The sequence below is a fragment of the Mauremys reevesii genome, linkage group 1 (genome assembly GCF_016161935.1).
Source record: "Mauremys reevesii isolate NIE-2019 linkage group 1, ASM1616193v1, whole genome shotgun sequence".
NCBI classification, from domain to species: domain Eukaryota; kingdom Metazoa; phylum Chordata; order Testudines; family Geoemydidae; genus Mauremys; species Mauremys reevesii.
The window spans coordinates 275396960-275422376 of record NC_052623.1 but is presented as its reverse complement, the minus strand read 5'-3'; the positions used below and the strand labels follow the sequence as shown (position 1 = coordinate 275422376).

Below are 25417 nucleotides of genomic sequence, written 5' to 3'. Positions count from 1 at the left end.
TGATCATCTTATTACCAATTTATGGTATGGTTGATGGTACAGTATGGCTGGTAACCATCACTGCTGTCATGCAAAAGCAAAAGCATGCTGCTGTGTAGCGCTGCTGAATCGCGTCTGTCAGCGGCATCTAGTACACATACGGTGACAGTCACAAAAGGCAAAACAGGCTCCATGATTGCCATGCTATGGCATCTGCCAGGGCAATCCAGGGAAAAAAGGCGCGAAATGCTTGTCTGCCGTTGCTTTCCCAGAGGAAGGAGTGACTGACGACATTTACCCAGAACCACTCGCGACAATGATTTTTGCCCCATCAGGCACTGGGATCTCAACCCGGAAATTCCAAGGGGTGGGGGAGGCTGCGGGAACTATGGGATAGCTACGGAATAGCTACCCACAGTGCAACGCTCCAGAAATCGACGCTAGCCTCGGACCGTGGACGCACACCACCGATTTAATGTGTTTAGTGTGGCCGCGCGCACTCGATTTTATACAATCTGTTTTGCTAAACTGGTTTATGTAAATTCGGAATAATCCCGTAGTGTAGATGTACCCGCAGTTGCCTTGTGCCAGCAGGATGGCCCTCAGCACAGTTTTGTGTATGAAATTAGTTCTGTTTTAATCATTTCCCGTAATTACAGAGGTTATTTGGACTGTGAGTAAACAGTTCTGACAAGCCCCTAAAGCCTATGGAATGGTGTAAATTAGCCATTTCTTAAGCAACCAGACCAAGGTCACTGTGACATCTTATCTGAGAATTATGCGAAATATCAAATACTTTTTTTTACTGTTTTATATGAATGAACATCAGCCAAAGGTGAGTGTGGCTATACAGCCGGAGATATTAACAAGGGAAAATAGAAGAGTGATGTACTGCAAATATGCTACAGACCGGGTACCTGGAAGAAGGAAATAATAGCTCTTATCAGAAAGAGTTAAACCATTTCATAATCTTGCAAAGCACCTCGGAGTTCATAAGTAATTCTGCTCATCATTTCACAGTGATAAAATCCTTCAATAGTAACTCCTCAGCAGATGCAAAGAGAGTCATATTCTGAGTCTCATTTCAGAGCCAATTTCCAGGTGACAAAATAACATAAAATGAAAGGTTTTGTAATGCAAGTGCTGTCTAAGGGCTCAAGATTGGATTAAGCACATGCTTAAGTGTATGAGTTGGCTATTGACTTCTATGTGGATAGTCATATGTTCAAAGTTAATCGTGCATTTAAGTGTTTTGATGGATTGGGGCCCTAAGGCCCAAATCCACCATTTTAAAGCAATGAATAAAAAGTTAATGTTGGGAAAGGAAAAATTTAGCTTACGTACAGAGAGTGCACTTAAAGTTCATTCTCCTCTTAACGTTACTAGCAGTTCTACCACCGATATTCTTATAGGTTGGGTGTGAGGAATATGAGCTGCATGACCACAGAAAAATGAACTTGCTGTTGAAAAGACAAGTACTAGAATGTTATGTGAGTTGGTTTTGCAACTTTTTAGTTTGGCTAAACATGAAAATTCTTGCTTAGCTAGATTTTAAGATTCAATTTTGCTATGTATAGTTTTATGTTGGGTGAATAGCAAGAGGTGCGGAGCTCTGATGAATCCCCCAAAGTAAAGATGCTTTTCCAAAACTTATTCACACCTCTTCGGTCTGCAAAATGTGGTTGGAAATCTCACACTAACAGTATTTTTTTTTCAATATTTCTAAAAATTCCTTCTTCTGGTTGGATTGGAAAGCAATGTCCTATATAACAGCATTGTCTAAATGTAAGAGATTTGACGCACTTATGCTAGGGTCAGGAGTATTATCTGAAATAGAAGAGTGCTTTGAAAGGAATAATACTAACAATAGTTAATGTAAATACAATCATGAGCCAAATGAGGTTTGGTTTTAAAGAAGTTTCTTTTATCAATAGTTTAAGCTGAACAGAAAATGCTCTCTTGTCTTAATGATTTCTGATCGGGGGGTGGCTTAGGGTTGCGCTTCCCAGCAATGGAGGACAGGCCACCTTGGGGAAGAGGAAGGTTTAGCCATGGGGATCAGGGCGTAGGAGAAGAGCAAAGGAGGTGGAGAAAGCTGAATAACCCCAGATCAGCTCCAACTCTCATTGCAAATGTGCTCATGTGATGATAGTTGAAGCAGCAGTTGGCTCCCTGAAAGTCACTCAGCTTCCTTCCCTACTTCCACACAGGGCCGCCCAGAGGGAGGGGCAATTTGCCCCAGGCCCCGGGTCCAGCAGGGGCCCCCATGAGAGTTTTTCGGGGCCCCTGGAGTGGGGTCCTTCACTAGCTCCGGGGGCCCCAGAAAACTCTCGCGGGGCCCGGGCCCCTGGAGCTGCTTCGCTCCCGGTCTTCGCTGGTGGGGGGTCCTTCCTCTCCGGGACAGAAGGACCCCCCCACCGCCGAATTACTGCCGAAGCGGGACCCGCCGCCGGAGTGCAGCCAGGTCTTTGGCAGTAATTCGGCGGCTGGGGGGGTCCCCCCGCCGCCCAAGACTCCGGGCCCCCGGAATCCTCTGGGTGGCCCTGCTTCCACAATGACCCCTAAAGCAACCAGCCAGAGGAATAGTTTGCACGTAGAGTGCTAATCTCTCCCTGGCCCAAGGGAGCACATATAGTCCGGCCCCATGCAGCCACCAATAGCTGCCTCCAACCCAGATAGCATGTTGCCTTCTAGTGAATGGGGATCCAGGAGGGAGAGACAAAGCAACCGAGCAGAAGAAGAAGAATTAGAATGCACATGCACACAACACACACAAATGTAAAAGATGCAAAGGAAAAAGAAAGGACTAAAGGCCAGGAGACAGAAAATGAGATTGCAAGAATGGTGCCAGGGCACAGTGTGAGGAAGCACAGTGGAGGGAGGCACATCTGCCAATCATGCCAGCACGATGGGGTCTCCTCCAGGAGAAGGCTGGGAACCACTGGATTTAAGGGGAATTTTAAGTGAGCTGTGGAAGTGGACCTGTCACCACTAGCTCACTGGGTCAAATCCAGCCCGGGACAATAAATTGTTACTATTTAGTGGTGGTTTATTGCCAAATGTGAATTAAGTTTCAAGCTGGTTGCAGTGGACAGGTGTGTACATCACAAAATGTATCAGCACAACAGGCAATCTCAGCAGAGAGGCTAGGTCCAGGAGATTAAATTATTTTCTTACCCTTCAAAGCACGCTCAAGGCATGATATAGGAACAGTTTGCAGTGTCACTGCAGACACTGGATCTTTCATGTGGCTGAACAGAGGGCTTGGGAGCTCCAGGCTGCCAGTTTGGCACTTTTCACCAGCACTGAGTTCACAGGAAGTGGGGAAAAATATCCCCCACAAGTTGTTGTTGTTTTCTAATACTTACATCCAGAGGTGAATGTAAGCCAGTACGTGCTGGTACGGCGTACTGGTTAGAAAGTGCTGCTGGTACGGGCTGGTACGCAGACAGCGTTAGTGCTTTAAGCAACATACCAGCAGGGTCGCTGACGCGGGGGAGGGTGCAAAAGGGGCAGCTGCCCCGGGGCCCAGTGATTTAAAAAGGCCTGGGGTTCCCGGCTGCAGCCAGAGCCCCAGGCCCTTTAAATCGTCGCCAGAGCCCCTGGCGGCATAGGCTGGGCAGCGCTGAAGGCCTGGCTGAGGAAGTCTGGCCCTAACTCTGCCCCTTCTGCCTGAGGCCATGCTCCTTCCGAGGGCCCAGAGCCGCCCCCCCACCTTGCCCAGGACTCTGGCCGCCCTGCGTATCAGTAAGTCCTTTAAGTTAACCCCTGCTTACATTACTGAAGAACCCAGAGCCTCCATCAGGACAGGGCCCTTATGGTGTTAAGTGCTGTAAGCTGTTGCAGTCATTGCCCAGAAGAATTAATACTTCTGATAGCTATGAATTCATCAGAAGAGATGATGCACTAAATAAAGCAAAGTTGTTTTGTCTGAACAAATAGGGGGATAAGAATGTATTAGAGCAGTGTCTCTCCACTGTTTGGTCATGACCCTCGAGGGCTCAGGAGGGTTTGATAACAATTGAAAGCAAAGAAAATCTTGCTTCCCCACTCCCTGCACATCCTTAACCTTCAGGTCCTAGTATTCCGTCAACCTCTGAAAACACGCACACAAATAAATTGTTAGTATTGATACACTTTTTACTCTTACTTTTATAATAAGAGGGGGAGGGATAGCTTAGTGGTTTGAGCATTGGCCTGCTAAACCCAGGGTTGTGAGTTCAATCCTTGAGGGGGCCACTTAGGGATCTGGGGCAAAAATTGGTCCTGCTAGTGAAGGCAGGGGGCTGAACTCAATGACCTTTCAAGGTCCCTTCCAGCTCTAGGAGATTGGTATATCTCCAATTATTACCTTTAATACATGCAAGGACATCACAAACATTTTTGATATTGAATAAGGGGGTTGCCCATCTGAAAACGCTGAGACACACTGTATTAGAGCAATCTGAGAGTGCCCAGAAAGGTTGTTGTTAAGAGGTATTACACCATTTTTGTATTAGACAAATTATGTATTGGGAAGTTTTTGTAAATGGTATCCAGATATTTGTATAATAGTGTAACCTGAATACTCTTCATGCCTTCCTTCCAAAAAAAAAAATTATTTGAAACTGAAACAGGTCTAGAGAGCTGAGTAATGCTCTGTCATTCTGTTTGTGAGTGCCAATCTCAGGGACGACTGTCAGAAAACAGGGCAGACACCCAAAGCGGGTGGTGTGTTCTATAATGAGTAGGGCCCTACCAAATTCATGGCCATGAAAAATGCATCATGGACTGTGAAATCTGGTCTCCCGCCATGAAATCTGGTCTTTTGTGTGCTTTTACCCTATACTATACAGATTTCACAAGAAGAGACCAACGTTTGTCAAACTGGGGGTCCTGACCCAAAAGGGAGTTGCAGGGGGTGGTCACGGTATTGCCATCCTTACTTCTGCACTGCCTTCAGAGCTGGGCAGCTGGAGACCAGCGACTGTTGGCCAGGGGACAATCTCTGAAGGTAGTGCCCCGCCAGCAGCGGCAGCACAGAAGTAAGGGTGGCAATACCATACCAGGCCACCCTTACTTGTGCGCTGCTGCCTTCCGAGCTGGGTGGATGGAGAGTGGCAGCTGCTAAAGGAGGGCCCAGCTCTGCAGGCAGCAGCGCAGAAGTAAGGGTGGCAATACCCATGGGCGGCTGGGGTGGCTTTGCCTTTCCAAACAGCCCAGCATGGCCCCACCCACACGCCTCCCTGAGTGAGCCACATCCTGCTTGTCCTTCCCCCTGCCCAGCCCAGACAGGCTGCTCCTCTTCAGGGAAGCCTGCTGAGGCTGGGGTGTCCGGGACTTGGGGTGGCTGGGGGCCCCAGGGTGCTGAGGCCATGTCGCTTGGTGCTTGGGGGGGGGCTGGAGGCACTGGGGCTGGAAAGGGGGGCCCACACACTCTGCACTCTGGGAGCCAGGGGGGCCCACGCCCTACCCACTCTGTGCTCAGCAGGCCAGGCGGTGGGGCCGCAAGATGCCTGCCCACCCGCCCTGCTTTCGGGGGCCGCACCACTGGCTCATGCTTGGGGGCGGGCCACGCATCACCCGCCTGCCCTGTGCTCCGGGGCTGGGGTGGGGGGGGCACGCACTATCCGCCTGCCCTGTTCTCAGTGACTGCACTGCTGGCCCACCTGCCCGGCACTCTGGGGCTGGGGCAGGGGCTGGTGGCTGGGGGAAGGAGGGCGGGTCCTCAGGTGCAGGGGGAGGGACCAGCTGGGGGCTAGTGTTCCCCACCTGGCAGTTCACCATCCGCCTATGGCAATACCATACCATGCCATCCTTACTTCTCCACTGCTTCTGGCTGCAGCTCTGCCTTCAGAACTGAGCTCCCAGCCTGCAGCTGCTGCTGTCTAGCTGCCCAGCTTTGAAGGCAGTGCCACCACCAGCAGCCGCTGAGAAGTAAGGGTAGCAGTACCGCAACCCCCCCTACAGTAACCTCGCGACCACCCTCACAACTTCTTTTTGGGTCAGGACCCCTACAGTTACAAAACCATCTGTAAAATGTGGCTAATAACTCCCTCTTTTTGTATAGTACTTTGAGATCTACAGATAAAAAGAGCTTTGTGTGTGCTTCCGGTATAATTTACAACATTTGGTAATTATGGTTAACATGGAGAACATTAGCAATGTGTTTTATTTTCCTTTGTGAAGTTCGTCATTTCTGATAACCTCAACACAGCTGCCATATTTGTGCTTGCAAACAGCATTTGCATCAGCATCTGGCCAGTTAGATGTCCAACTACCTGATGTGGGTCTATGGACTTGGAAGGTTGTACATGCAAAAATTTCAGGCAGCTTTTGAAGATAGAGCCCTTTAAAAGTATAACTGATTTTTAATTCACTGCATTATAGCAAAAATTAAATCTCTTATAAGGATATAGCTGTAGTGTCCGATTAGAGTGTGTTGCTGCCATGCACATATGAAAGAGTTTTACTGACAGAATAATAGATTTTCCTTTTCTCTTTCATATCCTTTTAGAAAAATTGATGGAACCAACACAGAAGACGACCACATTGAACTGACTGAAGAGGGAAGGCCTGTGTTGGCAACCACTCACAAACCTCCCCTATGTGACTGCTATTGCTGTGGACTACCCAAGCGCTACATCATCGCCATAATGAGTGGTCTGGGCTTTTGCATTTCTTTTGGAATTAGGTGCAATCTGGGTGTTGCCATAGTGGAAATGGTTAACAACAGCACTGTCTATGTGAATGGAAAACCAGAGCTTCAGGTAAAGAAGCATCTATTGGTCTTTGTTCTTATCTGGCCCCCATTAACACACCATCCAAGTACCTCACAAATACTTACCTTCACAACACCCCAGTGAGGTAGGGAAGTGTTACTGCAGATGGGAAAACGGAGACACAGAGAGACTAACCCAAGATCACACAGGAAGTCTGTGGCAGAGACATAAATTGAATTTGGGTCTTGTGTGTCTCAGTCCAATATCTTAACCACAAGCTGGGCCTACTTATAGAAACCTGCATCTTTCACACAATGCCATGGGCATACACTGGTCCAAAGAAGGTGCTGAGCACCTCTACTTATAATGGCTTCCCCCAAAATTGCCTTTGAGTCCCAGAGGTGGTCCCCTGTGGGTCGGGGTTTGGTCCCTCTGGGTCAGGGTTGAGCACACCATGGAGCAGCATATAGACGAGGTTGCCTCGCTGTGGCCTGTACAGTGCTTGTTCTGAGTCCAGTGGGCTGTTTCTGAGTTCCAAACTGCTTAGTTTAACATTAGATTAAGCCAAGAAATTGACATGCAAAGATTTTTAGCTTGTCCATGCAAGGTACAATTGACATTTTTGGGGGGTTGTTTTGCCTTTATTGAGAAAGTCGGGGTGCTTATTTACCACATGAAAGTTGGCAACTGTGGCAATAGAGTGCCCAGTACTTTTGAGAATCAGGCCATTGCCTCAGTTTGGTTTTAGGGGCCTAACTTTACAAAAATTAATTTAAAAAAATTTTGGTCAGCAATGTCTGATTTATTTTTTTAAAGCCTACAATTATTCTTTACTTTTGATGTCTTCCATTGTTCCATCAGTGGCTGGGTCTTTAACTTAACTGCAGTGAGGGGAAAAAATAGTTTGTTGTCATCAAGTACCCCAGAATCAAAGCTGCTGGTCCCACAACCAGAGTGACTGATGTGAGGTCTTAAAGGAGTGTCTTTATTTAAGTAGAAAAATAATCCTTTCTCAGGTTGTTCTGTTGCTTTTATCGGAGAAATAATGAAGTCCAGTAGTCGGGGTTTGATTCCGCTCCATTAACATCAGTGAGAGTTTTTCAAGTACTTAGAGCATGTGACTGGTACCTTAGGGCCAGATTTTTAAAGAGATTTGCCTACAGGTGCAGATAGATGCCTAGTGGGATTTTCAAAACCACTTAGCTGCCCAACTTCCATTCATTTCAATCTGAATTAAGCATCGAGATGCTTTGAAAAATCTCACTAGGCACCTAAATTCCTGTGAAAATTTTGCCATAAGACTTTTGGGTCCGATGCCTGGCTCTGCTACTGGCTTCCAGTGTGAACTTGACTGTGTTACTTACCTTTTCGGTGTCTTTTGACTGATTTCTAAAATGGGGATAATAACCTACTTCTCAGGAGTATTAAGCTTTAACTTACATTTTTAATGTGCTTTTTGCTCCTTGGCCATTCACTATGGAAGTGCAAAGCATCATATTACTTCCAGATGTGGCAGGGCAACATAGTCTTACCTGCCTGCCTAAGGATAGCCTTTGTTTTGCCATTGAATGTACTTTTCCAAGTCATCAACTCAGCTCTAATGGGAAGCAGGCACTTTCTTGCTGCTACCAAACAGTTTGTTATTAGAGTTGCTTGAAAAAAGTCAAAATCTTCATGAATTTTTTTCAAAATTTCCACCAGTTTTTAGAAATTTAAAAAGGGCCCATAGTATTTTTCAAGACTAAACAATGCTGATCATTTCTACTTGTGATCACAGGGACCTTCCCACCCCCATGGCTCTAAAGACAAGAAGCTTCTTTCTTATGGTTCTAAGTGGAAGATGGCAGCTGGATAAACCCTTCCCATCATGCTGTGGCTCCACAACCTTTCCTGTTCTCCCTCCTCCCATCTGCTAAACAAACTGATCAGACTCTGTGAGCACCAAATGAGCCCCACAAAAGTGGATGGAAAGCCTACTACTTCTTCCCCACTGGTAGTCACCATTGGCCAGGCCCTGAACCTGGGGCTGCATGCTGGACCTGTGCTTATTCTGTCTAATTCCTGATTTCTAGGATCCAGCCAGCCTATGCTGCTTCTCCCAATGAGGCAGGACTTGGTAAGAAGCAGAATATATCTCCTACACTGGCCAGGGGAGAGCAGGAGTGCCCAGATGAGAAGAGGCAGGTTGAGATGGGACTGCCTGTGCCCACAAGTCTTGATTTACTCCTTAGTCTGCTCTGGGCACAAATCCTTCCATCCCCTCGACAAGGTGCCCCTTATAGGTCTTTCAAACACCAAGACACTGGTTAGTCCTTTTTGCTTTCAGGACTGGCCATTATTTTAAGCTTTAAACTAGAAATCATTAATAGAAAATGGGGACATTCTGCAAAGTTAATTAATGCACTTGGAAAAAATAACCATAAAAAATACCCCAGCCCACTAGCATGATCTCATCTGAGTTTTGTATTGATGGGTGAAAGCAATGTTTTCAGCTCTTTGTTAGAGTGACTGGCTAATTAAAGTGTCTGATCAAAATGAGAAACTGTTTTGCATTTTGTTTGTTTGAAAAAATCTAACCGAACGAACTGAGTCTGCCTTGTAGCATGCAGAAAGGCACAAACGTAAACCAAAATGTCACTGCTAAAGACTCTTTAGTTTCCATTTTTTGGGTAGTGTTTTAGTGAGGCTTCCTGATTCACAATATAAATGACAGTGCCGTCTTCAAAAGATTCATTTGAAGGCTAATCAACCCTCCTTTCTGTTTCCATACTATGAGGATGACTGCGAAACAGAATGTTACACTTCTCCTCTGCCCAGCAATAGAAAGTTGATCCAAACAAAGGATGTCACACAGGCTCATTTAAGCATGCTCACAAAGAACGGTAACAGCCCCTTGCAGGGAGAACTTTGAGAGGCAGACTGAAAATATCTCCTAATGCAATTACATTAAAAAGGGACAGTTCAGGCATGTATCTGTTCATCAAACATTTGTAGGCTATGGATCATCTGTGTTGATTGCACTGGTACCCTAATTTAAAACGAATATAATTCTTATCACATTTAATCTAATATAAAATACCTAGCTAGCTAATTTTCTCCAGGTTTGTTTTAAGGAGCCATCTCTCCCCACTAGCCAGCAGAGTGTCTCCTCTTTGGGTGTTTCCTCCCTCCCTCCCTCCCTCCCTACACACACACACACACACACACACACACACACACACACACACACACACACACACACACACACACACACACACACACACACACACACACACACACACACACACACACACACACACACACACACACACACACACACACACACACCATGCTAGGAATCTAAGGGCTCAACAATAAAAACACTGCAATCAAATTAAAAAGAACCAAATGGTCCAAATATGCATCCCACCCAAAACAAAGGATGTGGCACAGGGGCAAACATAACTGCCAGGGACCTAACTCAGCAGATGAAAGAGATCAGTTCCTTGTTAATGCAAAGAAAAGGAATAAAAAAGGGGATTGCTATTAGGGCCTCAAAAATGGTCAAGGCAGATCAGTACCAGGAGGTAGTTGCACAAAGACTTGATTGAGGAAGGCCTGTCCTTGGCTTTATTCTGGTTGAACCTCAGAATCAGAACTTGACTGCTAGAGAGATTATCTCAAATGTGTTTTGAGGCACTATTTAGTGAGCTAATTGTCATACCCCTGCTGTAATCGGTTGAGAAGAAGTCTGTACATGTCCAGTGTATGGTATCCATAGTACTATGAGAAGTGTGGCTCAAATGGTGACTTTTAAACAACTTCCAAACAGGATTTATCCTGGAATCAAGATGTTAAATATTCACCTTATCATTAAAATGCTGTTTCATTTGCAGAAAGCTCAGTTCAGCTGGGATCCAGAGACAGTAGGACTTATACATGGCTCATTTTTCTGGGGTTACATTGTGACACAAATTCCAGGAGGGTTTATCTCAAACAAACTAGCTGCTAACAGGTAAGATAAAATAATGGGGCATATAAATAATTTTTCATGATCACTGTTACATCATTTAACTTAACATTTTATTGTGATAAATGTATTTCAGGGATATTATGGGTGGAAATCAATATGTGTTATTTATATCTATTACCAAGTGGTGCTACTCCCTATGTAGCTAAAATTGGAGCTAGCTTCCTAGTCTAAACTTGATTTCCGACTCTGTTCTAATAGGTTACTACATTGTGCTCATCACCATAGTACCTGAGTGCATTCCAGTACAAATTATGTGAGGTGACTAACATCTATCACATGTTGTTTGTTCTCTCATCCTCTCCCCAGGGGACAGAAATATGTGCAATGGAGTGTCTTGTTTTGGTAGGGTTTTTGTTGGGGGTGGGAGTGGGTTTGCAGGTGTTTAATATACATATCGCTTTGTATTTGTGTTAGAGTAGGCAAGGTCAGAGAAATGCACTCTTAATATAACCCAAACCACTTAGTCTATCTGAATTTTTTATGTGTATCATGTCATCCCAGAAAAATGGTTTCTGAAAAGTTTTGGGCAAATCACACCAGGGGATTTAAACATGTCCCTGTCGTTTGCTTTTCAAAGATTTTCCTAATGCTGTTTTGGCTCAACTTATCTCTGAAATAGATTCACAAAGAAACTTCAGCTTTTTCTCTTCAAGGGTCCCTAATGTATAGAGATGCCTTGCATAGGTTTTGAAAAGGTGCATGTTGGAATTGTGGAGCTATTTAAAGATGCTATCCTGAAAGCGAACGCACACACAAAAATACAGATAGACCTTCACTTACATACCTGTATTATGGTCTGAGCTAGTAGTAATATCTATGGCTAAGGCTGCCTAGCACTTTGCATTAAAACCTCTGTTTTCAGTTTCTTGTAACTTCATCAGACTTTATGAATTTGTGCAGCCATTTTCCAAGCTTGCTGATTTTTAATAAAATTTAAGTTAAAAAAACCCCTACAATTGTTTTCAGAATGAACTTAATGAAAAATAGCTACTTTTTACTTTAATAAAACTATCTTCAAACATTTCTTTGAAGAGTTTCCAGGATTTGGAGCATCAGCATAGGTGATGGATGGATAAGGTTGTCTCAAAATGTCTGGTGGTTTTTAGGGTGGCACTATCTCTAATATTGTTAACCAGGTTTTTTAAACTATATATGTGTGTAACCCTTCTGCCCCTCTGAGTTGGCAGCAACAAGGACCGGGTTCAGTATCCAGGGGTTCTGTTTCAATAACACAATGCAAAACCGGCTCGAGCCCCCACCCAGTGACCTGGGACAATTACATACCATTCCCCCCCATCCCCCGGGTGCCTCTAGGAGGCAATACTTCCCCACTCGCAAGCACAGAGTCCGAGTGTAGCAAAATCCTTTTAATAAAGGAGGGAAACAATGCGGCATCACGTTGGAGAGACACCACAAACAGGACTATACACAAACCATAAGCAAAAAACCCACCTCCAAGTACATTTGGCACTGTCCTTTCCCCCTTAGGGTCTTAAGTCCAATCACCCCAAAGTCCAACAACCCAAGAGTCTCTGTCTCTGGTCAGTGCCACCCCAGAGTTCAAAAGTTTATCTGCTGAGTTTTACCCCCCCAGCCTGGGTGGAAATGGGGGGGGGCACACACAGGGTGTTAAGGGACAGCTTATGTGGGCCAGGGTCAACTGCCCCGCTTCTTCGTGGAGTTCTGCTGCAGCCTTCACCACAACTGGCTCCACTCCATCAGCTGTGCCGCTCCTCCAGCCAACCCATGAACCGCATCAGCCGTCCCCATGAACCGCTCCACACTGCTCACTGTTCCACGGGCTGCGCCAACGTGCTGCAGACTGCTCTGCTCTGCCAGCTGCTTAGCAATCGATCTTCAGGCTCCCCCACTCAGTGATCTCAGCTCAGTAAGCTTAGCTCTTTTAGTGATTTCAGCTCTTAGTGGTTTCAACTTGTAGTGAGGAGCCCCAGTGCCACCTTGGCCCAATGTGAATTCAGGTCAGCAGCCTCCAGATGGACTCCTAAAGGATTCAAAATTAGCTCTGCTCTTTAACAGTGGAGAGAGGAGGATGTGCAATTGGTGTTCCAGGCCCTCAAAAGGGGCCCATACCATCAGGTACACACACCAGTCCCCAGCCTCTCTCCCTTCACTGGGTTTTGGAACCCATGTCCCTTGTCTAGCAAGTACTATTTAATGTAGGTTGAGTCATTTCTGTCATAAAGCAGTCTCATAGTTCCTCATTCACATAATTAAGGTAACAACACTTTTTTTCCTTCCTGCCCCAATAACAAAGAAATTGGGGATTCCACAGTGTGAAAATAACCATCCCATGCTGCTGTGTGTTATGCTAAGTGGAGTGGGTTTACCAATGCAAATGCACATTCCTAAAATTCCTTTGCCCACTCCTCATAATGTACCACCAGATGTCATGGTAGATCTCATCCTGACTCTGCTTACATATGTAAGAAAAGGGTCGGGGCTCCAACCCCTCTCCAAAGATTGCCTCTTCCAAAATGTACTCTGGGTTTAGTTTGCATCATTCCTTCTACAAAGTTAGCATCCTCCACTCTTGATTCCTCCACCAGACAAAATTGCCTGAGCTCAGTGTTTATCTTATTCACTCAGTCCACAAACCAGCTAGCCCGACCATAGCTGTATCACCAGTCTTTTGATCTCTCTGAGCTACCCACAGAATGGACCAACTCAAACTTCCACAAACTTACCAATATTTTACTGAGTAAAGCTGAAGAAATCTTTTTTTTTTAAGTCTGAGAAATAGCACTCTTGGTGGGGAGATAAATCTGTGAGACCTTACAGCTGATTTAAAATACATGTATCCATTTCTACAATCCAGATATCCTGCAAATTACACACAATCTAATGGAAATGTGAATTCAATGCAGAGCATTATTTCTATAGTGAAATTTATAGTGTATCAAATGTCCCTATTTTAAACAACATAAAGTTATTGCTTGTAATATTAAAAAACAACAACAAACACCATCAAAAACACTTTTGTGACATTTTGATAGGGGTTTCCATGTACTTGTATTGAAAAAGTACAGAATATGTCCACATCAGCTGGTGTATGTAATTCTGTGACTCGTGATTCTAATTTATGGTCTCAATATGCCTATTTGAACTCTAATAACCAAACTCTACCAATTCAGCAGAGAAATTGGTGCTGGGATGGGAACCTTAAATGGGTGTATCACTTTCCAGACCTCACAGGCAAGAAGTGAGTTAGGTTTTATACAGTAAGTGGCAAGCTACTGTTACAGTTTCTAGCATTAATTATACTACTTGTTTACCATGTTCACTTTGCATCAGAGCCTCCATATCCTGTTTCTAAGTTGCAGAATAGATTCTCAGAGAAAAAGATACAGATGTTACAATTTTCTCCAGCTTTTATTGACTTTTAAAAATGGCAATACTTTGTACTTTGCTCTTTGGTCAAATTAATTTGGTTCTGTTTCCTCTATTTTCTTGTAAACAACAAAATCATAGGTAATTGTGACCTAACTGCATTTATTATATCCATCCCTAGGCACATATGATGCTATTGATGCACACAATGTAATACTTCTGCAGCCACATGACTTTCATAGTTGTCATCTATGCAGTATACTGTGGCCTCAAGGACTTGACATGATAAGTATGTTTAGAACTCAGGACTTCTTGAGACAGACTAGGTCCCTGAAAATTCCCTACAAGAGAATTTCTATTTGCAGTAGTAGTATTAAGGTTTATATCCAGAGATACTCCAAACTCCCTTGTTTTCGCTTGTGTTCATGGAACCATTTTTTCCAGATTTAGTCCAGGTGGGTTCACCACCCATCCCAAGTTTCTCTTTTCGAAGAGGAAGGATGGTCTTGTTGTTAAGGACCTGGATAGTATGTAGGAGATCTGGGCTCAGTTCCTGACTCTGCTACAGACTCTCTTTGTGAACTTGGGGAGGTTGTTTGATCTCCCTGTGCCCCTTCTATAAATGGTGATAGTATTTATTTCTTTTCCCCTATCCTTTGTTGGTCGGGACAAGGACTGTCTCACCACATGTTTGTGCTGAGTGTAGCACCACGGAACCTCAAACTCAGCTGAACTCTAAACCCTACTATAATACAAATAATGTATAATAATAATTTCAATTCTCAGTGCAAAGCTCAGCTGAAAACACACTGGGTAACCTGGTTTCGCACGGGAAGTAATTCAAAACCACCCAAACCCACAAATTTCCCTTCAATTTGATGTGAAATCATAAATTACCCAATATTTCCACAGATCCACATTGACTTGAAAAGTTCATCAACCATTTAATAACAGTGTCCCCTTAACTTACTGTTCACCATTACAAAATATGTCTGACTACTGTAAAGTACCATTTTAACTTGTCCATTGTCATTTACTAATAAAGAGACACTGAACCTGAGGCGCATCCCGATATTGGCTTTCAGGAATAAAATATCATTGGTTAGCAGAGTCCATCATTTAAGAACTCTGTTCTGATTTCACACTGGCAGCTTGCCAGGGCGCCGAATGGTGAGGAGAAAAGAATACATGAATGAATTAGAAACACTGGGCTATTTTTAGCCAAGGAAGAGACCAGTTTATCTTAGATACAAGGTACTGCACTGCTGGCAAGATGATGGCTGTTTTTGCAAACGTTCCTCACCCTCATAAATAGTAGCAAAACACTAGCTAATTCTAGCTCAGCCACTCTTATTTAGCTCTTTGGCATACAAAGAAATTATATGGAATGAAACAATACATAACGTGAATTCAGTTATTAGAACTGTGCAAGTGGAAAATACTCTTTCCCTGCGGATCATTCTTTCCCTCGCTTTTTTACCTACATTCCTATGGAATGCACTCAGGGGTGAAAGTAACTTAAAGGACTTACCAGTACTCCGGAGTCTGTAGAAGGGGTCGGGGCCTCAACCGGAAGAGGCGGGGCCTATAAATCTCCAGCCACTTTAAATCAGGATTTAAAGGGCCCAGGGCTGGGGCTGTGGTAGCAGCAGCTGGGAGCCCCGGGCCCTCTAAATCACCCCCAGAGCTACCAGCTTCAGAGGCGGCTGGGATCCCCAGGGGTGATTTAAAGGGCCCAGGGCTCCAGCTGCTGCTACCGCAGCAGAGCCTTATACACTTTAAATCACCATCGGAGGGGGCCCCGGCCTCTGGCAGAGCTTTAAAGGGCCAGGGGCTCCGCTGCAGTAGTGGCCACCAGGAGCCCCGGCCCTTTAAATCACCACCAGAGTCCCACTACCGCTACCCCAGGGCTCCAGCAGCGGGGCTCAGGTGTCGATTTAAAGGGCCCTGGAGGGTAGCGGCAGTGGGAGCCCTGAGCCCTTTAAATTGCCACCCGGAGCACCGGGGTAGCAGCAGCAGCCGGGGGCTCAGGTGGTGATTTAAAGGACCCAGGGCTCTGGCTGCCGTTACCACCCTGGGTGTTTAAATCATCCCTGGAGCCCTGCTGCTGGACCCCTGGGGAGGTGGCAGCAGGGCTCCGGCGGCTATTTTAAGGACCGGGGTGGTAGTGGCTGCTGCAGCCCAGGATCCTTTAAATAGCCACCGGAGCCCTGCCGCTGCTACCCCAGGGCTCTGGCAGGCTCCAGGGATGATTTAAAGGGCCTAGGGTGGTAGCTGCACCGGCGCCCCGGGCCCTTTAAATCACTTACTGAGCTCTGCTGCCACTTCCCCAGGGATCCAGCAGCAGGGCTCTGGTGGCAATTGTCACCAAGAGAAGCCGATCCACCCCGGTACGGCGCACCAGCTCTTGCCGGTATGCTGTACTGGGGCGTACTGGCTTACTTTCACCTCTGAATGCACTGTAATTCCCTGCAGTGTGAGGACTCTGACAGCATTCTGATAAAGAATACATTTCTCTTGACGGCAAGGAGTGGCCAGTGTAGCCAAACCCCTCACCTCCTTTGGTGATAACGGATGTAGCACAACTAAATATTCACTCAGCTTTGAAAATGGCCCCTTAAATGTCCGTGGGTGACCATTTGCTTCCACCGCCATTTTTTGGCATTGTGATTCTTAGAACACTTTTCATATTGACTCTGTTCATTTTATTGTCACTGTGCCCTCCCAGCCCATTTGTCTGTTGTGTCCCTCAGCTGAGTCCTGCTTGTCACGGGAGCTGTCAAAGGCCGAGACTGTCTTCTTTGCTGATGTCTGTACAACACTCAGCACCCAAAGGGACCTTGGGTTCGTAGGCACTACTGTGATTGTGGAGAATGAGGGAGTGATGTGTTTTAATTTTATGAATACTAGGTGCACTGCAATTTACCTGTTATCAGGCCAGACTACAAGGAGCTAAATCAAAGGAGTCTGTTTGGAGACAAACAAGAAACAAAACAATGGCAAAGATAAGTACAGTCCAGGTAATAGCAAAGGTCCTTGAGGAAACAACAGGGAAGTTATTAACTGGGCAATACCCACTGTGTAGTTACAGTTAGGCTGGCAAGGTTTATTTTCCAAGACTTGAATCTAGGACCAGAGGGGATGCTAAAACCTTAATGATGCTGCTCTGGCAAAGAAGAGAGGAGGGAATTGAGTGCCCTGAGACAGCGACTGACAGACACTGAGAGAGGGAGAAATGGCAGCAAGTGGGCTGACTTTCTTGGACAGAGGGGCTGGGGGGGGGCAGGGGCTGGACTGAGGGGAACTTACAAAAGCTGGCAAGGAAACAATAGAGTGTAGGTAAGACCCCAGTCAGATAACAACCCCCCCTTTTTTTTAATCCCTTTGCTTTGTGTGCTCTGTGCATTTGGGTGAATACATAAAGCTTTGTTTTGAAGAAGTTGTTTTTGAGCCACTTTAATCAGCTGCTGTCACAGAATGAAAAGGGCTGACAGGTGCTAAAGCCTGTCAGATTAACGGGGTTGGTAAATGGGTGGTGGTGGTGGTGGGGGGTGCCCCTCAGATCCAGTCTGAGAGTGGTAGAACTTGTGGTTCTACCCAGAGAGCGGTGAAGGCATGCTTGGTATAAATCTAGCCCTGGCATGAGGGGGAGGGACTAGAGGATCTCTTGAGGTCCCTTCCAGCCCCACATTTCTGTGATTCTAAGGCAGCAGCCTGGGGGGGGGGGCTGCTTTAATGTCTGCCAACTGGCTATGGTCCCTGTGCATCAGGGCCAAATATGTGCATGAGTGGATCGTGTCACAGGGGCCTGATGCTTCAACTTTGCACCAGGTGAGAGCTCCCCCAGACTAGGATAATTCTCAGTGAGCTGGATCTGGTTGATTCGAGACTCCGGCAGTGCAATGGGGACAGAACCCAGCCAAGAATCTGGCTCATTAAATTTAAAAAGGTGGTTTGCAAATGTCCTCTTACTACTGTAGACATCTTATCAGGGATCGCTACTGTGACATGATCATTAAACTGGTTCTTGGTGATATGAAGTTTAATAATTTCCAGAGACATTGGATTAGTGAACCTAGGAGATGCATAGCATATGTAATGCAATCCACAGAACTGATTTGTTGTATAGAAATGAAATTCATAGATTTTGTCAACAAGGTATGAAAATATAAGAAATACAGTAAGTTTTAGTTAATTCTTATATTAATAATACTAACTAAATAAAGATTCCCATTTTTGGTCAGGCACCTTCTTTCCACCTTATTATTCCCACTGTCTGTTTTTTCTATTTTCTTCCCTGTGGCATTGTAGGTCCAGTTTTTAAATGAATTCTTTAAGAGGGCATCCAAATGCCATATCTGAGGACTCAGACAGGCAAGTAGATGCTTCATCTATGCCATGGCCCTGGAGGGCTTAATTTGTGCCAGGGCTCAGCCCCAGCACCTCTGGGCTCAGCAGCTCAGAGCGCTGGCACCTCTAGGCTTGCTGCATCAGTTATGAAAGTAAAACAATTGCTTGAGCATTGGCACCTAATTGATTGAACCATGGCACCTCTTTCATTATAAATTAAGCATTGCTGGCAAGCATCCAGTTTATGCCTGGTAGAAAATGATTGTCAGTGATTCAGTTTCAGACACTTTTTCTGTCACTTCTATTGTTACTGTTTTTATGATGCAGTAAGTGTTGCACTGCTCTCTATTTACACTCAAAAAACTCCAGGGTCCCTTGCCTGAAAGGATTCACAGTCAGACTCAGGTATGCTAGGTAAACCTGCGCTGGAAAGTTGTGTTGTCCTGTCCTTCAACTCCAACTATGTTGGGCACACAAGAATGTTGCCTATAGCTGTAGTCCTGCCACAGACCTTTCTGCTACTCTTTTCTTTGTGTCTGAAATCGAATATATAGGTTGGGTGACTGCAGCCAACATAAATCATTTTCAGAACTCATCTAGCCCTATGTGAATTCAGATTCTTCAAAAATTTGAACATAGCTGTGCCTGGCCTAATTAAGAATTAAAGAGTAGGGATTCTTAATTTTTTTTTTGTAGGGTGCATCATATCTTACTAAAGATGCTGCCTTTTAGACACCTTCCCTCCCAGTTACTATCACATAAAATCTTTATGGCAATTGCTGATATGGAAAAGTAATATTAGGAAAGTAGTATCTTTTAAACTGTTTTCTAATGCAGATTAGCTGCTGGAAACTAGCAGAACCAGCAACATGGCTCAGGAAAGCACTTGAGCCAGTGCTTCACATTAAGCATGTGCTTAGATTCCCTTGAATTCAGTAGGATTTAAGCCTGGGCTTAAGCACTTTCCTAAACAGGGATGCTTTCCTGAATCAGGACTCATGGAACCAATCAGTTCACCATGAACTTCCAGAAAATGCTCCAAGGACCCCAGTTTGAGAAGAAGAAAAAAATCCAGTAGACCTTCCTGTACCAATTTTTGAGTTTATGCAAAACTCTTGTTTTAGGTAGAGGACTCATACCAGGGATAGATTCAGCTCTGGTGTCTGTAGCTGCAACTCTGTTGACTTCATAATCAGGATTGACTTTGGCTCATTGTGCAAGTCCTTTGCAGGTGAAATGGCACAAAGTATGGGCCAATGTCTTTTCTGCCCAGCGAACAATAAATATCTCCCCTTATTCTGTTTCTTTCCACAGGGTATTTGGAGCAGCTATTTTCCTAACATCTACATTGAATATGTTCATCCCGTCTGCTGCAAGAGTACATTATGGCTGTGTTATGTTTGTAAGAATTTTGCAAGGTCTCGTAGAGGTAGGAGCACTCAGCATTTTGGCCTGATTATATTTCACTCATTTTGGGGGGGGTCCAGTTTTATAATGTCAGAAAAAGATTCGCTCAAGTTTTCTAAATAATCCACGTTGCTCCTTATTGTTCATTTTTATTCAGCGGTGTTAGTTTGTTTTACTCCTGCCAAGTATTACTACTGGGAAAAGCCCCATCTTTATAACATTTCTTTATGCTTTGTAAGATGATTAAATTTTAATTATACCCATTTACATATTTCAATTAGTCTAAACTATAAATTCAAAAGACCAGGATTATGGAATGGAAAGTAGATCTACCACATTTTAATAGGATCATTCACTGCCTGCACTATATATATAAACATTTCCACCAGAGCATTTACCACTTAAATTCTTGTTCAAAGCCATTCACGATCTTCATAAGCAACCAACAAAGTTCTTCATAGCTTTCCTCAGCCCCTCCCGTACTGCTTATTATTGAAGAGCAATTATACCAGTTGAAAATAACAGCAACTGTCTACAGTAAAAGCAAAATGATGTGATGTGTGTGTATGAAATATTTGCTAGGGCGTGACTTATCCAGCGTGCCATGGGATGTGGAGCAAATGGGCTCCCCCACTGGAGAGAAGCAGGCTGGCAACCACGTCTTTCTGTGGTAAGTTTAGTGATTTCTAGATTTTTCTGTGTTTCTGATGTATTGGTGTTTCCATTTAGAAATTCTTTATTGTACTTAGTCATATTGGTTTGCAAGTGAAATATGATCCTCCTCATTAGAAGGAGGGAGGATAGTGATGGGGAGGAGAGAGGATGAAGAAGATGTAGAACTGGTGGGTCAGTGGGTGGGGAGAGAATGCTGCAGAGATGCTGGGACAGAGAGGTGAAGAGGAAAGTGAAAGCAGTGAAGGTAAAAGTGGACAGTGGGGGAAAAAAATAGGAAGAAGATGGAGACGTGATAAAGAGAGAAAATTCAACAAAAAATTTGAAAAGATAGAAAAATCACCGAAAAAAATAGTCTGCTAGCAAATGCAGGCATTGAGGGACCAGGGGACTGTAATATCAACACAGGATGAAAAGAGGGAGACTAGGAAAAGGCAAAAAAGTGCAAAAAAGGGAGATTTTTTTTAAAGAATGTACTGGAATTTTGCTGTATACATGTTTAATCTACAATTTAATGGATGGAAAAACCCTGGCAACCTCCCTCAGACCCCCAGCCACCTTGGATGCTATGGGTCACCCCCATTTTATTTTTGAAAAGGGAACTGGTAAGCATCACAGATCCACAGGATTGGTGCTATGGCTCCAGCTTTGGAACAGTCTCTGGGAGGATTCCTTCAATATGTTAGGCCCCCCCTAGGAGTCTCACTTTTCCTCTTGCGTAAGCCACACAGCTTCACTGCCTCCTTAGACTGGACCTCTGGGCCTTCAGTTCTGCTGCTTCACACTGTGAGCCCTGTTTGATGACCGGTGCCAATGAGACAGACCCCTGAGGGAGACTTGTACAATCTTAGGGAGCAATGCACCTCTGCAAGCATCTGCAGTGACACTCAGCCAGCGTTGTCAAACAGTAGGGTCTATTAGTCAGCTGGAGCACAGCATAGAAGTCCTTGGTTAGCACAGGGAAATGAAGGTTAAAGCACAGTCTATTCTGGGTAGCCAGAGCCCAGCCAAGCTGCAGTGAACCCTATTGTTCAAACTCTGTCACCCTGTCCATCTGATCTCCTTTGTCAGACTCCCAGGTGTGTGCTCCCCACTGCTTCCCCCAGCCAACACCTACCTTCCATCTCTTCCCCCCCTCCCGACATAGTTCTTTGTTCCCAAGCTGGGGAGATGAGAGGCAAGGGACGTCCATATCTCTCTGCGTCATTGGTTGCTTGGTGTCCATGTTCAGGCAAGTGAATTTGCCACTTTCTTTTCAAGAGCTCCATTGACCTGGGACCTAAGAGCCCAGACAGCTAGGCACCATTTGCACTTGTGTCTTAGCCTGCCCTGAGAGCACACAATCTCTTTGCACCCACTCTGTAACAATGCTGCATGTAGAGGAAACTGAGGCACACATGGGCTTCATAAAAATGTTAAAAAATTTCCCACTTTGTCACACCAAATCCTTGCATTCAGTTTAGTTAATCCTTCAGGAGTAACTGGGATGTAGACTAGATATGAAACTCCAGTCTGAATAGTCACCAGTGAAAAGTATTTGCTAATGAGTTATTCCAAGAAACTAGTAGAGTGAAGTGCTCTCTGCATGTCTGACAATAGTTTGTACTTAGGTCAAAAGTGTTCATTAACAAAGTATGAACTAATGTCAAACACTCAGTGAAGACCTGAGTCTGCTCCTTCCTCAGAATAATTCATTAGCAACACTTCTCACCTATGGCAGAATTAATCCAGGAAGACCTCAGAGCCAACTGGCAGACAGCCCACTGTACGATAACTCAATCAGGCCAGACACCCATTGCCCCCCATACACTGTTGTCATAATATGTATCTAAAAGGTGCCATATAAGGCATCATGTGTAAGGTTACGATTTTGTCACAGAGATTTCAGAAGGTCATGGAAGCCATGACTTCCAAAGACCTCCGTGACTTCAGCCCCCAGTGGCTGGGAGCTGCAGCAGCTGGTGGGGTCCCCACACAGCCCCCAGCCACCGTGGGTGATGGGGTGACCCTGGAGCTCCTGGCCACTGTGGGCGGTGGGGGGATCCAAGCCACAACTCCTGGCTGTGGGGAGACCCTGGAGCTCTGGGCTGCTGCAGGCACCGCAGGGCTCTGAGCCACCACCAGGGGACCCCGCAGCTCCTGGCCGGCCCCCACAGCTGCCCAGCAGCTCCCCATTTTGTCATGGATGTTTTTAGTAAAACTCAGGGATAGTTCATGGGCAATAAAGAAAAATTCATTGAAGCCCATGACCTGCCTGTGACTTTTACTAAAAATATCTGTGACACAATCTTAGCCTTAATTGTACATAAACTGGTGACACGCTGGTCCCGAATATCATCTGTGATGGGTGTACAGGTTGTGTTCAAAGAATGATGTGTGTGTGCTGGAAATACGTTCTTAAAATGTGTTTGGGAGGCAGAGCAAAAACCCAGCTTGCCCTAGACAAGCTTGGTTAGAGGCAGAGGACCAAGAAAGTAAAGGTACATATAGGGTACACGAAGCTGTCGAGCAGCAATTTAGAGAGCACACTGGGGGACAGAGTCTGCACCCAGGAATCCTTCCTGGCTCTTGAGGCAAAGACAATGGACTTTGGGTAATACAAGAGGAGCAAACAGGCTTTTTAGTGATCTACCTCTTAGGGAGCAGCACCTTTTGATTCTCTCAGCGCTGGGTGCCTTGGCCTGGAGTTGCTGGTAACCTGATGTGAGTAACAAAACTGCTTAGGTGAAGACTGTAACTTGCGAGGATTAAGTTTTTTAGTCACTAGAAATCCCGGTTTGTTTTGTTTGTAACCATACTTGTCTCTTTTGTTCTTGCTTAGTGTCACTTAAATCTCTGGTCTTTGTTAATAAACTTATTCTTGTTTTATTACAAAACGATCTCAGTGCTGTGTATTACAGTGAAGTGCAAGACTCCAGCTAATCTACCAGGCGTGTGTATGCTCTGTTCTTTGGAGGCAGTGACCCTAATAATTTCTGTGAGGGTACAGTAAGAGGGACTGGACACTGAAAGGAGACATCTCTGGAGGTTTTGCTGATTGTTACCTGCAAGGCAAAATTTAGACTGGCAGAGATTTGAAGACTTTGCTGGTGAAGCAGACAGGCTGGTGTGTCAGGGAGCTGACCCACATCTTAGCAACAGCAGCAGCAAAGCTCTCACTCCTGCTAAGGCAGAGGGGTAACCCAGTGGTTCACAATTCTAGGTATCCTGCCCAGAACATATCAGATACCCAGTTGTCAGTGCTAAGCTAGAGTTTCATCATTAGTCTATATAAGTTCTTGGTGGAAATTCCTTTTTCAGACACTTAAATGCTCATGTCCTTTTCCTTATCCCTAACCAATACATCACACACCTCTTCTGGTCTGGAACTCAGACTTCTTAACCTGTTGCCAGGTTGAAAATTGACTTTATTTTGACTGTTTCTTCATACTAATGGTATAGTCCAGTGGTTCTCAAACTTTAGCAACTTGAGGACACCCATTTTGATTTACAATTTTTCAGGGACCCCCAAGTGCCATGCTCAACCCTTGTCCTGCCTTCTTCCCTGAGGCCCCACCCCCACTTCCTCCATCGTCCCTCCATCACTTTGTCTCCCCCACCCTCACTCACTTTCACCAGGCTGGGGCAGGGAGTTTGGGTGCAGGAGGGGTGAGGGCTGTGGGAGGGAATTTGGGTGTGGGTTCTGTGCTCTGAGAGGGAGTTTGGGTGCAGGGTGCAGACTCTGGGCTCTGAGAGGGAGATTGGGTGCAGGAGGGGTTGAGGGGTGTGTGGGGGTGCAGCTGTGGGAGGTAGTTTGGGGGTGAGGGGTGTGGCTCTGGGAGGGAGTTTTGGTGCACATTCCTCTGGCAGCGGTTCCTAGGCAGGGGTGCCAGGGGGTCTCCGCACGCTGCCCCTGCCTGCAGGCACCACCCCTGCCTGCAGGCACTGCCCCCACAGCTCCCATTGACCCCCTGCTCCCCCCCCCCCCCCCGGGGACGCAGAGCAGCTTCCGGGAGCGGCACGGGGCCAGGGGAGGTAGGAAGCCTGCCTTAGCCCCACTGTGCTGCTGGACTTTTGGCATGCAGGAGGTGCTGGGAGGGAGGAGGTGGGGGAGGAGTTGATCAGTGGGGCTCGCAGACCCCCTGGGGGTTCCCAAGGAGCCCCAGGGGTCCATGGACCCCAGTTTGAGAAACACAGCTATAGTCAACATATTGTTTAACATACTGATGGCAGGTCTAGATGAGCAATCCACTGTTACTAGCATTGGTGGAGTTTCACAGGTGCTAGCATAAAGATGGGAGAATGTATTTAAATTCTCAGTCTAGAACTGTGACTGCTCAGTGCTTCTGAAAATCAGGCTGTTAACTTCTCTGTAGCACAATTAATCCATATGCGTAATACAGCTTACCTACCTCAACATATGCTGCTGCATGATAAAGGTACCACTTGGACTTTGTGATGCTGGTCTTAACTGCACACTGCAGTTGGTGGGTGCTGGAACTAGGGGTGCTGGCTTGAAGTGGTTTCCATCATATACAGGGTTTACAGTTTGGTACACAAATTATTCCAGCCTCTCTGTGTAGTTGTTCTAATACCTATACGAAATGAGTTGGAGGAATTGGGTAACATAGCTGACATGGTTTCTCAATCCCTTTGATCTTCAGGTTCTTACGCTGGGGCAGTGGTTGCCATGCCCTTGGCAGGGGTATTGGTGCAGTATATAGGATGGCCATCAGTCTTTTACATTTATGGTGAGTTGTTTACTGTAAAATGGCACACAGTCGGATCAGCACTGTTAGACAGTGTAGTAGAAATCTATTTTAAAAGTGGTACTGATCAAAATTGTACAGTCTTATTATCAGCTTTCTGTGAAGTATTAAAAGATACTATGGTAACATATTGTAAAATGCTTTTCAACTGTAATGATTTCAACATATAGTGCAGGGCTACATACTGGCGAGTCCTTGTG

The 25417-nt window shown here is 45.4% G+C and overlaps 1 protein-coding gene across 1 annotated transcript in view; it reads left to right on the top strand.

Moving 5' to 3' along the window:
* Window positions 1-25417, top strand: part of SLC17A8 (solute carrier family 17 member 8) — a 43272-nt gene that overhangs the window by 8258 nt on the left and 9597 nt on the right. The window contains exons 2-6 of the mRNA XM_039494807.1: window positions 6476-6728; window positions 10556-10674; window positions 19705-19819; window positions 20380-20467; window positions 25113-25199. Of these exons, the coding sequence (XP_039350741.1) occupies window positions 6476-6728; window positions 10556-10674; window positions 19705-19819; window positions 20380-20467; window positions 25113-25199 (662 nt within the window). The remainder of the gene's footprint in view (window positions 1-6475; window positions 6729-10555; window positions 10675-19704; window positions 19820-20379; window positions 20468-25112; window positions 25200-25417) is intronic.